Source organism: Meriones unguiculatus, chromosome 4 (assembly GCF_030254825.1).
Source record: "Meriones unguiculatus strain TT.TT164.6M chromosome 4, Bangor_MerUng_6.1, whole genome shotgun sequence".
NCBI lineage: Eukaryota > Metazoa > Chordata > Mammalia > Rodentia > Muridae > Meriones > Meriones unguiculatus.
Window position 1 is genome coordinate 101,432,704 of NC_083352.1, and position 14,020 is coordinate 101,446,723.

General features: G+C 45.1%; 1 protein-coding gene across 5 annotated transcripts in view; it reads left to right on the forward strand.

Annotated features, from left to right (window-relative positions):
* Nucleotides 1–12,613, forward strand: part of Gmeb2 (glucocorticoid modulatory element binding protein 2) — a 38,916-nt gene extending 26,303 nt beyond the window's left edge. For all 5 annotated transcript variants that reach the window (XM_021645900.2, XM_060382700.1, XM_060382702.1 and 2 more), the window contains 6 exons: nucleotides 3,525–3,628; nucleotides 5,187–5,344; nucleotides 8,144–8,215; nucleotides 8,437–8,574; nucleotides 8,828–8,950; nucleotides 9,604–12,613. In XM_021645900.2, the coding sequence (XP_021501575.1) occupies nucleotides 3,525–3,628; nucleotides 5,187–5,344; nucleotides 8,144–8,215; nucleotides 8,437–8,574; nucleotides 8,828–8,950; nucleotides 9,604–10,244 (1,236 nt within the window). In that variant the 3' untranslated portion in view covers nucleotides 10,245–12,613. The remainder of the gene's footprint in view (nucleotides 1–3,524; nucleotides 3,629–5,186; nucleotides 5,345–8,143; nucleotides 8,216–8,436; nucleotides 8,575–8,827; nucleotides 8,951–9,603) is intronic.
* The last annotated feature ends 1,407 nt before the right edge of the window (nucleotides 12,614–14,020 follow it).

Consider the following 14,020-nt stretch of genomic DNA (forward strand, 5'->3'; position numbering starts at 1 on the left):
GTGGAAGGTACTACAAGAAACGGCAGAAGTTGGGATAGAGTGTCAGGAAGAAAGGGGCTTGAGGAAGCTACTGAGTCCTCAGCAGTGGCTTAATGCCTGGGAAATAGGATAAGTATCACAATGTATTTTGTGTATTTTTCCTACTTATATTAAGTACACTTACGTCTCTTAGGTATGTGCATAGAGAGAAGCAGAGTTTTCATGAGAATGTCCACCAGTGAATATGGAAAGAGCGGTAGGCTAGGAGTCTTTAGTGAATATAAGCTAGTTGTGAAGTAAGGGGAAGAACAGTCTTAGAGCATCCTTCACATATTACATCCTAACGCAGAGTGATGTAGCAGCAGTGTGGAAGCTTTGAGATGCTTATGTGGCCAGGTTGCCAATGTCTGTATCCTTAGCTTTAGGACAAGCAACTGTCAAGATGGATTAGAATTCCTGTAGTGGACAACCATTGAACTGATAGAACCATGGACAGGAAACCCTAGTCATTCCTGCCCAAAACTCACAACCTGACTACTCCTGAGAAAAACTTTAAACACAAATTTCCCACAGAACTATAATAAAAAACCCAACCCACTGTGCAGTAGTGGTGCACGCCTTTTATCCCAGCACTTGTGAGGCAGAGGCAGGTTGATCTCTGTGAGTTTCAGGTCAGCTTGGCCTACATACCAAGTTCTTGCCCAGCCAGAGCTACACAGTGAAACCCTGCTTTAAAACACACACACACACACACACACAAAGCGGAGGAAATGGCACATGTCTTTAATCCCAGCACTTGGGAGACAGAGGCAGCGGATCTCTGAGTCTGAGGCCAACTTGACCTCTGTAGAGCTCTGTAGAGTTAATTTTAGGACAGCTAGGGCTACCCAGAGAAACCATGTCTCAAAAAAAACAAAAACAAGCCCCCTCCGGGAAAAAAAAAAAAAAAAAAAAAAAGGCTGTAAAAAATAGCTCAGTAGTTAAGAGATCTGGGTTCAATTTCTAGCATCCACATGGCAACTCATAATCATCTGTAATTCCAGTTTCAGGAGATCCTTCACTGGGCATGCACATAGTATACACACAGGTAAAACACTCATACACATAAAATAAAATTTAAAAACAACAACAAAAAATAAAAACCTGACCTTTATGGTTCAAAAATGCAAAGGTAAAGGAAGATGAGGGCAGGTTGGAAAGTGGCTTTATGTAGAGATCTGATAAACCTTGTGATCATTCTTGGGTTGAGTTCTGTATCAAGACAAACCAGGGAGAAAGGCTCTAATTGAGACAGTTGGTATAGTTGAATACGGACTGCAAGTAGACACTAACATACTGATCATTTCCTGATCTGGAAAATTATTTCATGATTGTGTCAGAGTATCTTGATTGTAGGCAGTTTATGTCTATGTACTGTGAGGTCAGGGCCCCAGGTCTTACCAGTCTAGAAGACATGCATATATATATCTATATAAATGGCAGTGGCGCAGAAGGGTCAATGAAATATCTGTGATTCTGGAGAAAGTGTAGTAGAGTTCTTGGATTATCCTTGCAGTTATTCTGTAAGCTTGAAATTATATCAAAATAAAAAATTAGATAAAAAAAAAATAAATGTCCCATAGACAGCATCATAATGAAGCACCAGAAAAACAGGGTCAAAAGAGATAATGGCCAGCCAGTTGGGGATGTAGCTGAGTAGTAGACTAGTTGCCTACTATGTGAGAGGTCCTGGTTTTAATACCCCAGACAAGGGCCAGCTTGTTAACATGATGGTGCATATATTAAATCATAGCACACACTCAAGAAGCAGAATTCTATGAGTTCAATGTCAGCCTGGTCTACATAGAGAGTTCTAGGCCAGCCAGGACTACACCGTGAGACCATATCTCCAACAAATTAACAGAAGTACCCCAAATAAAAATGGCTAGAGAGCAGAGGGAAATTGCTCAGGGTAATCCTAAAGGCAATATGGTAGAAGGCAGAGGTTACATAATGCTAGATTGTCCCTATGATACAAGAGAATTATGGTAAAGTTAATCCTGAAAATAAGTATGAAGTAAACATTTTCAGACAAGATTAAGTTGCCATCAGCATATCTTCTCCAGAGAATTTTCTGAATATGCTTCATACAGAGGAAGAGACCCCAGACAGAAACATAGGATGCAAGGAGGAATGGAGAGTAAGAGACATGAGGGGCAGCACTGATGGAAATTAAATGTTGGTAGCCAGGCATGATTACAAATGCTAATAGTAATCCTAGCATTTGAGAGGCTGAAGCAGGAGGGTGGCTGTGATTTTGAGACCGGCCTAGACTACATAGAAATTACCAAACCAGCCATGGCTATATAGCAAGACTTTATCTCAAAAATAAATAAACAAACAAATAAATGATTAATAAATAAAAGGAGGGACTGCTGGCTACACAGTGGTGCCCAGTGGTTGGTGGGCTTTGACAGCCAAGGTACAATATGTTCAGGGCCCAGCATAGAGCATGCAGAGAAGAAATGGAGATAGCCATTATCCCACATGAGGGGAGGAAAGGAAAGGAGTAGCAGATAGTGGAGCCATAGTATCAGACTTGCACAACATCAGGCCAGGAAGGCAAGGTCAGATGAACAGAGGTATTGTAAGGTGAAGGGCTGGATGCTGGGCACTACATTGGTCTTCCAGTGCTGCCCTGAGCAGCAGCATGAAGAGAGTTCTCTCCTGTTGCTCTAGACTACAAGAGATGCATTGGTTCTAAGGGATTTAGGCACATCACTTCCATCAGCAGATGGTTATGGCAGACAGTTGTGAACATGCTACCTGTGGAGGTCTTCTGGGCTTGAGAATCAGGATTCCTAGAAAAGGTGGTCCCTGGGGCCCTGCAACTGGTCCATCTGAGCTTTATTTTCATTCTTTGGTTCCAATTATTACTTGCCTAAGGAAATTGAATAGTATGTTTTACTTTTCTAAGCTTTCTGCCCTAGCAAGCCCCAGAACACTATTGAGTCAAGAGGGCAGTTCTGACTTTGAGGTGGAAGTGCATGAGCACTGTGCAAGACAGAACACTGTGCATTTTACATTTCTGTGGCATGTCAGTGGGCCCCTTCAGGTAAGGGGTCATTCACATCATAAATAGGCTATATGCTTGTGTCTTGATTAGTACCACATTTTTCTGATGTGATATGGGTGCATATCACTTAAGGAATAAATTATTCATTAGAGAGATTTCCCATGTCCGTTCTAGTGGAAGAGTACACCACAAGCTCTCTCTGCTGTGGTCTGCTCCCTCATCTGGCACATAGTACACTTTTGTGGGGCTGCAGCAAGCCAAGTATTAGGTAGAAAGCTGCCACTCACCCTGGCCACTGAGGAGATTCCAACAGAATACTGTATCAATGTTATGTACTGAGGCCTGTGGCTGCTAGAGCCATGCTGTGGTTCTTTTCCTTGCTGTGAGCCCCTGGTGCAGCCTGAAGCAGGAAGGGAGAATGGGCTGTGTTACAGTTTCACCAGGTCCAAGTCAGGCTTAGAAGGTCCTGTACATCTGTGTTTCTTTCTAGTACGATGAACACGTGATCAGCCCAAAGGAGTTTGTGCACCTGGCAGGGAAATCTACCTTGAAGGATTGGAAGAGAGCCATCCGGATGAATGGCATCATGCTCAGGTGGGCATCTAACCAACTTGAGGTGATGGGAGGGATTCATAGCCATTGGTTTTTCATTTGATTTTAGATTTTTTTGAAGATGAGGAATTTTGGTTAAGTTTATTTTAATTTCCACTAATTCTTTTTTTGGTGGTGGTGGTATGGGGTGGTGTGTGTGTGTGTATTTTGAACATTACACTGTTAAAAATTAAGGTTATAGGGCTGGAGAGATGGCTCAGTGGTTAAGAGCACTGGCTGTTCTTCCAGAAGTACGGAGTTCAATTCCCAGCACCCACATGGTGGCTCACAACCATCTACACTGGGAATCTGATGTCCTCTTCTGGTGTGCAGGTGTACATGCAATTAGAGCACTCGTACACTAAATAAATAAAACTTTAAAAAAAATTAGGGTTATAAACTGATGTTTGTACATCAAACATTTAGGTTTAATATTTTTAACAGCTCTTTATGGTACCCTTTACTTCTAGGTTTTTGTTTTGTTTTGTTTTTTTGAGACAGGGTTTCTCTATGTAGCCCTGGCTGTCCTGGACTTGCTCTGTAGAACAAGCTGGTCTTGAACTCACAGAGATCCACCTGCCTCTGCCTCCCAAGTGCTGGGATTAAAGCATGCACCAGCACGCCAGTGGTTACTTTCTATATTTTTTTACTACTTTTGGTTAAAGTCCCTTGGGAAGTACAAGGTACATAGGACATGTCAAGCTCACGTTCTTTATGACCAATACCTGTGTCTGTGTATCCGGAATTTAGCAGGCTAGGAGTGTTCCAGTAACCAGTGCCACTTCACTCTCTAAACACTCAGTCCCTAAGGTGCTCTGTTTTCTGTCAGAGCAGTCAGAATTTAGCCTCAGAGAAATCATAGCTTCCTCATAGCTCTCAGCCTTATACTTCTGAGAAACCCTGTTGTCTAGAGTATGTCTAATGGGATAGCTCTTGGGACCACTGGCCAGGGGAGGCACGTTGGAATTGCCTTAGGCTAGTACTGCCTATAGGCTGCATATAGCTAGAATCTCTGGGCTTCTGTTTATTGGTCATGATAGGCTGGTTGAGACTGGTAGAGTTTTAATCCAAGACCTCAAAGAGACCAGAGGGAGTATTTAAAAGGGAAGACCCCGATAGGTGAGAATAAGTGACTATAGCCTTTGACATTGTCTTAAGGTTTGAGGAATTCCTTTCCTGTCTTTCCAAAAGGTAAGGCTTCCCTGGAAAACATTCCTACCTCTCTGCCTCTGTCCTGAGCCACTCATGACCTTTGTTAGCTGTGTATCTGCTCCCTAGGTCCATAGCCACAGTATGGATACTTGCTCACCAGTGTTGTCATTTCCATCCTGCAAACACCCACACCCATGCTGTGTGGGTGTCCTGGGGTGGCTGTGCCACCTGTACTGCACTTATATTTGAGCTTTGTGCACAGTCAAAGTTGTGGCCCACCTTCTGTCTTGAGGAACCTGTCTTCAGGTGGCAACCTTTGGAGCTACACCCTACAGGTGCACAATCAAAGTCATAGTGGATGATGTATTTTCAGTTAGGTCTCACCTGGCCTGCTCTGGCCTCTCCACAGGAAGATCATGGACTCTGGGGAGCTAGACTTCTACCAGCATGACAAGGTCTGCTCTAATACCTGCCGCAGCACGAAGATTGACCTCTCAGGGGCCCGTGTGTCCCTGAGTAGCCCCACATCCACCGAGTACATCCCACTCACGCCAGCAGCAGCTGATGGTAAGTACAAGAGGCTGCCATTCTTGCAGGTCAGTTGCAGCTATCCTGACCAGTCCTCTCTGGCTGCCATATACCTTGTCTGCTCCCTACAGAGCACTCCTTCTACATGGGGACCTACAGTGTTAGATCAGCTTTCTTCTTCGTATCCTTCTTAGGATCATATGTGGGGGACTTGTTGGGTTTATAAATGGGGAATCTTTTGTTTGTTTGTTTGTTTTGTTTGATTTTTTTGAGACAGGGTTTCTCTATGTAGCCTTGGCTACCCTGGAACTGTAGACCAGGCTGAGCTTGAACTCATAGAGATCTGCCTGCCTCTGTCTCCTGAGTGCTGGGATTAAAAGCATGTACCACTATCAACTGGCTGCTAATGGGTTATCTTAAAACACTCTTCATTTATTTTCATTTTAAGATAGTAATTAATGTATAGAGAGGGTTTAAGAATGGCTTGTGTCCTAGGCCTGCTCTCTCCCACTCAAGGTCTGCCTGAACTGGTGGTACATTTTTCTGGTGCTTGGTGATTTTGAAAAACTGTCCTTTTTAGATCTCTTACTGTTAGCTGGATATAGGTCTTTCCTGTCATTTGGATTTTGAGTGACAATTTAGGATATTCTCTGTTGCTGCCCATCCATCAGGGTTGTAGAAAGATTGATTTTTCTTTTTTCTTATTTTCTCTCTCTCTCTTTCTCTGCGCTCTCTCTCCCTTTCTCTTTTTTTAAAGATTTATTTATTTATACAGTATTCTGCTACATGTGTGCCTGCATGCCAGAAGAGGGTACCAAATCTCATTATAGATGGTTGTGAGCCACCATGTGGTTGCTGGGAATTGAATTCAGGACCTCTTAACCACTAAGCCATCTCTCCAGCACCCCCTTTCTGTTTTTTTAAGACAGGGTTTCTGTGGGTAGCTCTGGCTGTCCTGGAACTAGGTCAGTAGACCAAGTTGGCCTCAAACTCACAAGGGTCCACCTGCTTCTGCCTCCCGTGTTCTGGGATCAAAGGTGTGTGCCACCACCACCCTGCAGTTTTCTAGAATTCTGTCCAGTTCTGAGTGAGATATTTTGTAAACTGAGGTGAGAAAGAAGTTGTGTCTTGAGCTCCTTATTGTGTACCTGGTGAAATTGGGATGTATTGTCTTTTTTACCAGTGTCACTTCACAATTTCTACAGTGTTAAGCTGACATGTACTTCCATGTTGATCAGGGATGGATGGCCTTTCTGTAACCAGGCCAATTGAAGAGCCTCATATGGGGATGGGGAAAGATAGTTAGGCCTTATGAGTTCTTCCCTGTGTTCTTCAAAGTGCTTTGTTGTAGACTGGTGGTCAAGATTTGGCAGAGTCAGGGTTAGGGTTCAGCACTTCTGACAGTACTGTGTTTTCCTCTTGAGAAGCCAGGGACACCAGTGTCATAGGGACTGACCTTTGTTACCTCTTTCCTCGGTTCATGTTTATGGTTTACCTTAATCTGAGGGTATCTATTGTTTAACTCCTTTCTGGACCCAAAGCACCAGGTACACCAGGGGGTCAGGGCAGAGTTCTTCTAGATACATATCAGAACAAAAGACACTGTGGGGAATGAGAGGTCCAGGTCTTGGCTGACTCAGCTTACCTTATTATAATCAGTCACAGTCCTTCAAAGGCTAGTGAGGTATTTTAAGTATACTTGGAGCTGGGTAGTTAGGTGTATTAAATGCATTTTCAACCTTGTAATGGTTCCAACTGATATGTTTATCAGTGTATAGCCCCATTATAACTAGAAGAAATTTTATTAGCTTACTTCTGCAAGCCTTAGTAAGATGGTAACCAGCCAGAATGCCAGTTTCATGGTATTATTTTGTAGGTCTCATGCAACAAAACAAAACAAACAAAAAAAAACTGTATAGAATAACTTTTACAGTAAATAGTCAATAAATAGTAGCTCCTTAATTAAGGAGCATTGATTGTAGGTGACAGGCCAGGACGAATAGGAACTGCTAGTGCCATCTCCTGAACAAGTGGGCTTTCTGAACCCTCTAAACAAGGCTAGTGCCTAGGAAAGGTAGACTTGGTGTTAGCTCTTAGGTCTTCTGGTTATTTGTTATTTTAACTTAGAATATCTTTGAGTCTTTGGCTTTAATATTATATAGCTAGGGAGAAATGTTCCTGTTCAGTTGATTCCATGCATACAGGACACACAAGCATTACAATATTAATGAGTACCAGGATAGTTGCACGTTTTCTGGAATATATGTCTGCTTCTGAGTCAGCCTCTGAGCTAGGTCTGTGCATGAAGCTTTGGGCAGAAACTCCAGAACTTTTAAGTGCAAACTATATGGACAGTTAAGTTTATAGTATCAGAAATGTGCTTGGGGATATATTAGAATGGATAGTTTATCTCTCGTTTAATATATAAAATGGAAATATGATAAATTCTAGGATTACTCTGGTGTCAGTAAAATTTAGACGAGTTAAAAGTGACCAATAGTGCAAAGAAAGGGAGGGCAAGGTGGGTAGAGGGTTTCCTTGCCTATTTCCCAAGGCTTAGTCACAGGGGCTTGCACATAGAACCAGAGGAGCAAAATGTTGGGAGCTGCTGAAGTTGACTGATAGCTCAGAGGGTGTTTTCCTGTTCTTTGTGAGTTTAAAGACATCTGTGGTTGAAAATAAACTCAATATGAAGTAGAGAATTACAAGTGTATTGTGCTTATCAGTTCTGTGAAAATGGGTGGCAAAGGATTCAGGTGGCAAAGGGTCATCAGGACTTAAAGTTCTGGGGGCTCTAATGTAGAGCATCACTCACCCACAGTTCTGTCTTACCTGCAGTGAATGGTTCACCTGCCACCATCACCATAGAGACCTGTGAGGACCCTGGTGACTGGACCACAACCATTGGAGGTATATTCCCTAAGTGTCTCAGGTGGGCCGATGGCAGGAACTACCCACCCATGGTCTGATTATAGCTGGGCTCAGGATCCACCCACTGACCCACTAGACTTATGGGCCTCAGTGCTTCATGTGCTGACCTCCTGAGGTGATGTCCTTTATTACATCCTGTTGTCAGTTACCCTGTACATCAATTTGTCTCCTGCGTACCTGACTCTCTTCTTCTATCATAGATGATACATTTGCATTCTGGCGGGGACTGAAAGATGCGGGCTTACTGGATGAGGTCATACAGGAATTCCAACAGGAGCTAGAAGAAACCATGAAAGGCCTGCAGCAGCGAGTGCAGGACCCACCCCTGCAGCTCCGAGGTAGGGGGGTCTGAGTCTCCCTCCTGCCAGCCCCAGGCCTTGCCATGTAGCTGGGATGGAAGTTGAACCTGAACATAGGACCCTACTGTGCTGAGGGGAGTTGTCAGTAGGAGAGTCTTTTGATATACACTCTAACCATCTTTGGAGCTGGCTCCTTTCATAGGCAGTTCCTCAGGAGCCAGTCCTGCACTGAAATTTAGGAACTTTAGGAAGGACCTAGATTTTCACTAAGTGTTGGTATTGTCCCTTTAAGATGCTGTCCTACTCAACAACATCGTGCAAAACTTTGGCATGCTGGATCTGGTGAAGAAGGTACTGGCCAGCCACAAGTGCCAGATGGATCGTTCTCGGGAACAGTATGCCCGGGACCTGGCAGGTATGCCCATCAGCAGTGCTTTTCTGAGACATAGCCACATAGGTGAACTTTTCATTTGAGGACCAAGAAGTCAGAACAACAGAGGCAATATACATGAGAAAGTCAGTAAAACTCCAGTGGCTGTGGCCAGAACTTGTCAGTATAGAAAGCACAGGTCACTGTTTACTGACATTTTTGTGATGAACCAAGTTATTTAATTTAAAGGAACTGGATAGGGGAATGGAAAAAAACCTGTTCCAGCCAGAGCTGGATTGTCCTGTGGTATTTATTAGTAATACGTTTTCCCTGTGTTTTTACTTAAATGTGTGACCGACATGTGACTCTGTGTGTGTGTGTGTGTGTGTTTTGTGTAAATAGACGTTTCACTTGATTGCTTTGGCCTAACAACTTTCTTGTGAAACTGACTAAAACACATTGGTGTTGAGGGGAAGGTTTGTCCTATAGCACTTCAACTTTGGAACTGTGGTCTTGGGTCATCCTGAGGGCCATTAAGGGACCCACTGATGCCAGCCTTTCCCCTGGCAAGCAGCCTTCTAGTCATTCGGATGCTTTTGATTTATGAGCCCCTCACTGATTATGCGTGTCGGCTTTATCCCCTTGGGAATGCTGTCTCTCCTCCCCGTTCTCTGTGGTGATGCTTTGTGTCTCTGCAGCCCTGGAGCAGCAGTGTGATGAGCATCGCCGCCGTGCCAAGGAGCTGAAGCACAAGTCCCAGCACCTCAGCAATGTGCTCATGACGTTGACTCCGGTGTCCCTGCCATCCCCTATGAAGCGGCCCCGTCTTGCTCGGGCTACATCTGGACCAGCTGCTATGGCTTCACAGGTGCTTACACAGTCTGCACAGATTGCTCTTGGCTCAGGAATGCCTGTGTCCCAGCTGACCAGTGTGCCACTTGGCAAAGTGGTATCTACACTGCCCTCCACTGTCCTGGGTAAGGGCTCTCCTCAAGCTGTCCCAGCCAGTTCACCAGCCTCTCCACTGCTTGGAGGTTACACAGTCCTGGCCTCTTCTGGCTCTACCTTCCCCAGCGCTGTAGAGATCCATCCGGACACATCCAGCCTCACAGTTCTAAGCACAGCTGCCATGCAGGATGGCAGCACAGTACTAAAGGTGGTCAGCCCCCTGCAGCTGCTCACCCTGCCTGGCCTGGGACCCACCCTGCAGAATGTGGCGCAGGCATCACCTGCAGGCAGCACCATTGTGACAGTGCCTACAGCAGCTGCTACTGGACCTGAGGAGCACACAGCCACTATTGAGGTGGCTGCTGTAGCAGAGGACCATGAGCAGAAGTAGCTGGCAGACAGGGTAAAATCCTTCCAAGATGGGCTGGCTGCCTCTCCTCAGGCCACTGCAGGCAGAGGCCACTACAGACACAGGCCATGGGGCTGGCTCAGCACAGGCAGGTCTGATGGGCTGAACCAAAGAGAGGATTGCCGGATGAATCAAGAGAAGAAAAAGGGGTGGGATGATGCCAGCAACCTGGAAAATCAGTCTTCAACTTCTCAACTTCCTCCCCTTTTTTTGTGGGAAATACTCTTTTCCATCTGTTGCTTATTAATCCTGTTTACACGTTGGGCCTTGAGCAGGAACCAGAGGGTCAGTGACCAGGAGGAGGCCTGGGTGCTTCTGGTATAGCTGCAGAGCCAGCACCAGGGCCCCGCTGATTACAGGTCCTAGTGCCTGCATTCCCATGGGGCTGAGCCTGCTGGGACATTATTGACACATACCTTGGGCAGCACGCCTGAGTGTGGAAGCCATGGATCCTATGGATTTGCTCTCTTCCCACAGTTCTCTGTAGGTTCAGTATGGCCAGTGTCCATGTTTCTTCACTGCTGGGAACATGCCCTGGGACTAAGTGCAGACCCCAGTCAGGACCGCTCCCCATCCCACAGGCACTCAGGTGGTGAAGGGGTCCAATGGACTTGGCGTGTTCTAGACCCCTTTGCACATGGGCTGCAGGTGTTTTTAAGTAAAATGCTTAGTAGGCTTCTAGGAAAAAAAAATCAAATTTATAGTGTTTTCAACCAAAACAATGCTGAGTGCCTAGGCTCCTGAGTAAGTTCTAGGAGGGACCCAGGGCACCTAATATATATACCTAGCCAGGTGCTAGAGGGCTTAGGTAGTGTCTTTCCCTGAGACAAAGCTCTGGAGGATTTGAATGGAGGTATGCCTAAGATTTGGGGTAGCTCAAATGACTCCCTGTGTGCAGCCAGCTTATAGTCCCCTATAGTAGTCTCCCCACCCACCTCAGATCTCCCCTGAAGGTGGCGTTGGGCCTCTCTGGTCAATACTCAGTGTCTCTATCTTGAAAGCTCCAGGTTATGTAAGATGGCTGGTTAGCGTGGTGGGCCAGTCAGCCAGGAGATAAGATCTAGAATGTTCCATGGAAGGCTGTCTTCAGGCAGTTTTTGAAGGTCTGGGTTTGGGCCATGTGGGATATCCTCTAGGCTAGAGTCCTTGGAGCCGAACAAAAAATTCAGGGAACAAAAAGTTTTGGCCTCTTGGTAAAGTATGTCCTGGGATAGTCCTAGGGTGCCTGTTGAACCTCCTGTTCTGTCAACTGAAGGCTCTCCTTTCAAGGGCCCTTCAGGAGGAAGGGGCCACTGTCCCATTTCACTGCTTTGAAGGGAACTGGTTAACTTGTCCATCTATCCATCCCCTCTGAGTGCCCAGACTCCTTTTATACCTTTGCTGTGACTGGGGCCTTATCTGCCCCTGCTCTCACCCATGTCAAGCTACTGAGGTTCTAGCTCTTGTTTTTCTTCTGTTACATCACTGTTCACTGTGGTCATGAATCAGCTGGTTTTGGCAAGATGTTTACCTGTTTTTGTATATACTCCTTTTTAAAAACTAATTTTTTTTTTTTTCATTGAGTTTACAGTCCTGTTATATACAGCTGTGTGACTCTAGGGGCATTGGTAGGACTCACAGGGTGGCTACTTCCCTGAAGTCCCTGCTACAAGCTCAGACTAAATTAATGTCACAAATAAAAACCTTCCTGCCCTTGGAACCAAGAGCCTTTCCAGATACCATCTTCTTTTGGGAATGTGAGCCAGTTTCCTTTTTTCATAAGAGCAAGGTTGAAACATTTTTAGCTGTTGCCCCTTAGAGCATGGAGGTACTGGAAGGTGAAGTTTATTTCAGAGCCATACAAAAATAATCTTCAAGTCAGCTTCAGAATTAGTTTACAGCACTCATTCCCAGTGTCCTCAGAGGCTGTCCACAGCACATCCTCCAAGGCTGTTCCTGGCAGGCCAGTGAGGGCTCTGCAGGACAGAGAAGGCCCAATAGTCCCACCTGCATGGAACCTGCAGTTCTGGTGCCAGAAGTGTGCTCATTGCCCAACCACTTGTTTGCACCTGCCTCTTGTGGTTCCTGCTGACTCCTCTGTTGCTGTGTTCCCTGCTCATTGGGCCATTCAGGACCCAGGAAGGAAGGTCTTCCCCTACACATGCAAATATGGGTGCTTGTGGCTGCTTTCAGTTTGGTTTTCTGAGAAAATAAGACAGGCTTTGGTTTTGCAGAGGGTGCAAGCTCCTTTCCATGCCTGCCCAGGAGGCACACAGGGAAAGGGAAAGTTTGAGTTCTTTGAGTTCTACTTTGTATGTTGTTTAGTAAGTATTTGCTTGGTACTTTGATTTAAAATAAAAACACTTTTATAATTTGTGTGTTTGTCTCTTGTAATGGAAGCCATGAAGAAACCAAATTTAACTTGTAAAAGCATGCCACTCAAGACAGTGCTATCTTGTGTCAGGTTCTTCAGCTACATTTGCCCACTGAGTCTGATTACGCTTTGGAGCCAAGGAGCCTTCCCAGGGTCCTAGTGTCCTGAAGTCGAGCAGTTTTTTGTTTGTTTTGGTTTGTTTTTTGTTGGTGGTGGGGTTTGTTTTTGTCTGAGACAGGATCTCTCTTTATAGCCCTGGCTAGACCAGGCTGGCCTGGAACCCACAGGGATTCCAGCTGTCTCTGTCTTCTGAGTGCTATGATTAAAGGTGTGTGCTATAACATCCTGTTCAAACAGTTTTAATAACTGCACCAGGTACCATTTGGCTTCTGTGTTCAACTGAGGTGTGCGTAAGTGTAGGTGTTAGGCATTTTTTGTGTGCCTCCCTGTTGCTGCATCAGATTGTGCAGACAGGATGGTTCAGAAACAACAGAGATTCACTCTTTACAAGTCAGGGAAGACACTGTAGAGCTGTTACGAACATTGAGCAGGGTGAGGGTAAAGCTAGAGTAACTCTGCTTCACCTTGATCTGAAGCTGAAGTTCCAAGGATAGGGAGAGACCATTGCTGTCAAGCTAACCATGTTTTTCCCTTGCCTAGCTTGTTTGAGATCCTTCTTCAGCACTGTTGCTGGGTTTGGTATTGTGGTTCTTAGGGGACCACAGGTAGGCCTTTTCCACATCCTACAGAGTAGAGAGGCAGATACCATGTCCTGTCACTTAATGAGATTTGGATAAGGCACAGACTTCCTTCAGGTAGGTGTTTATGGATGTGACTTCCTAAGGGAGACCTAAACAGATGTCTGCTTACCATTTAAAAACTTGCTCTGATTCAGTGTTCTTCCGTGAGCATTCATGTTCCACTGCAAGAGAGCCAAATAGATGGGCCATGGGCCCTTCCTGTCATCGCATTTCATGGACCTCCTGTCTCCAGCACACCTATAATCTCCCAGGAAAGCTGTAGGCACCTTAGATTTAATGGATCCAACACAGAATTCTTGCTTTCTCCCCTAAACCTTTTCCTTCCTTGTTGGAATAATGTTCTTGTGGAATGTATACAATTTACCCTTGTTCATTCAAATGCTGATTTTTCTACCCCACTATCTGGTTTCAGTCTAGGCATTGCATTGATGCTTATTCTAAGCATCATCTGTCTTAAATTTGTGTACACATGCCACCTTGTGTTCTCTATATTGCTGATAAAAAACAAGCTAATGGTAAGCAGTGGAGAGATCGGATGGGATATCCTGGTCCGGAGGGGAAGAGAAAGAAGGAGTTAAAGGAGAGATATGTGAGGAGAGGACGGAGAAACAGCAGGAGAGATGAATCGGACCTAAGACATGACT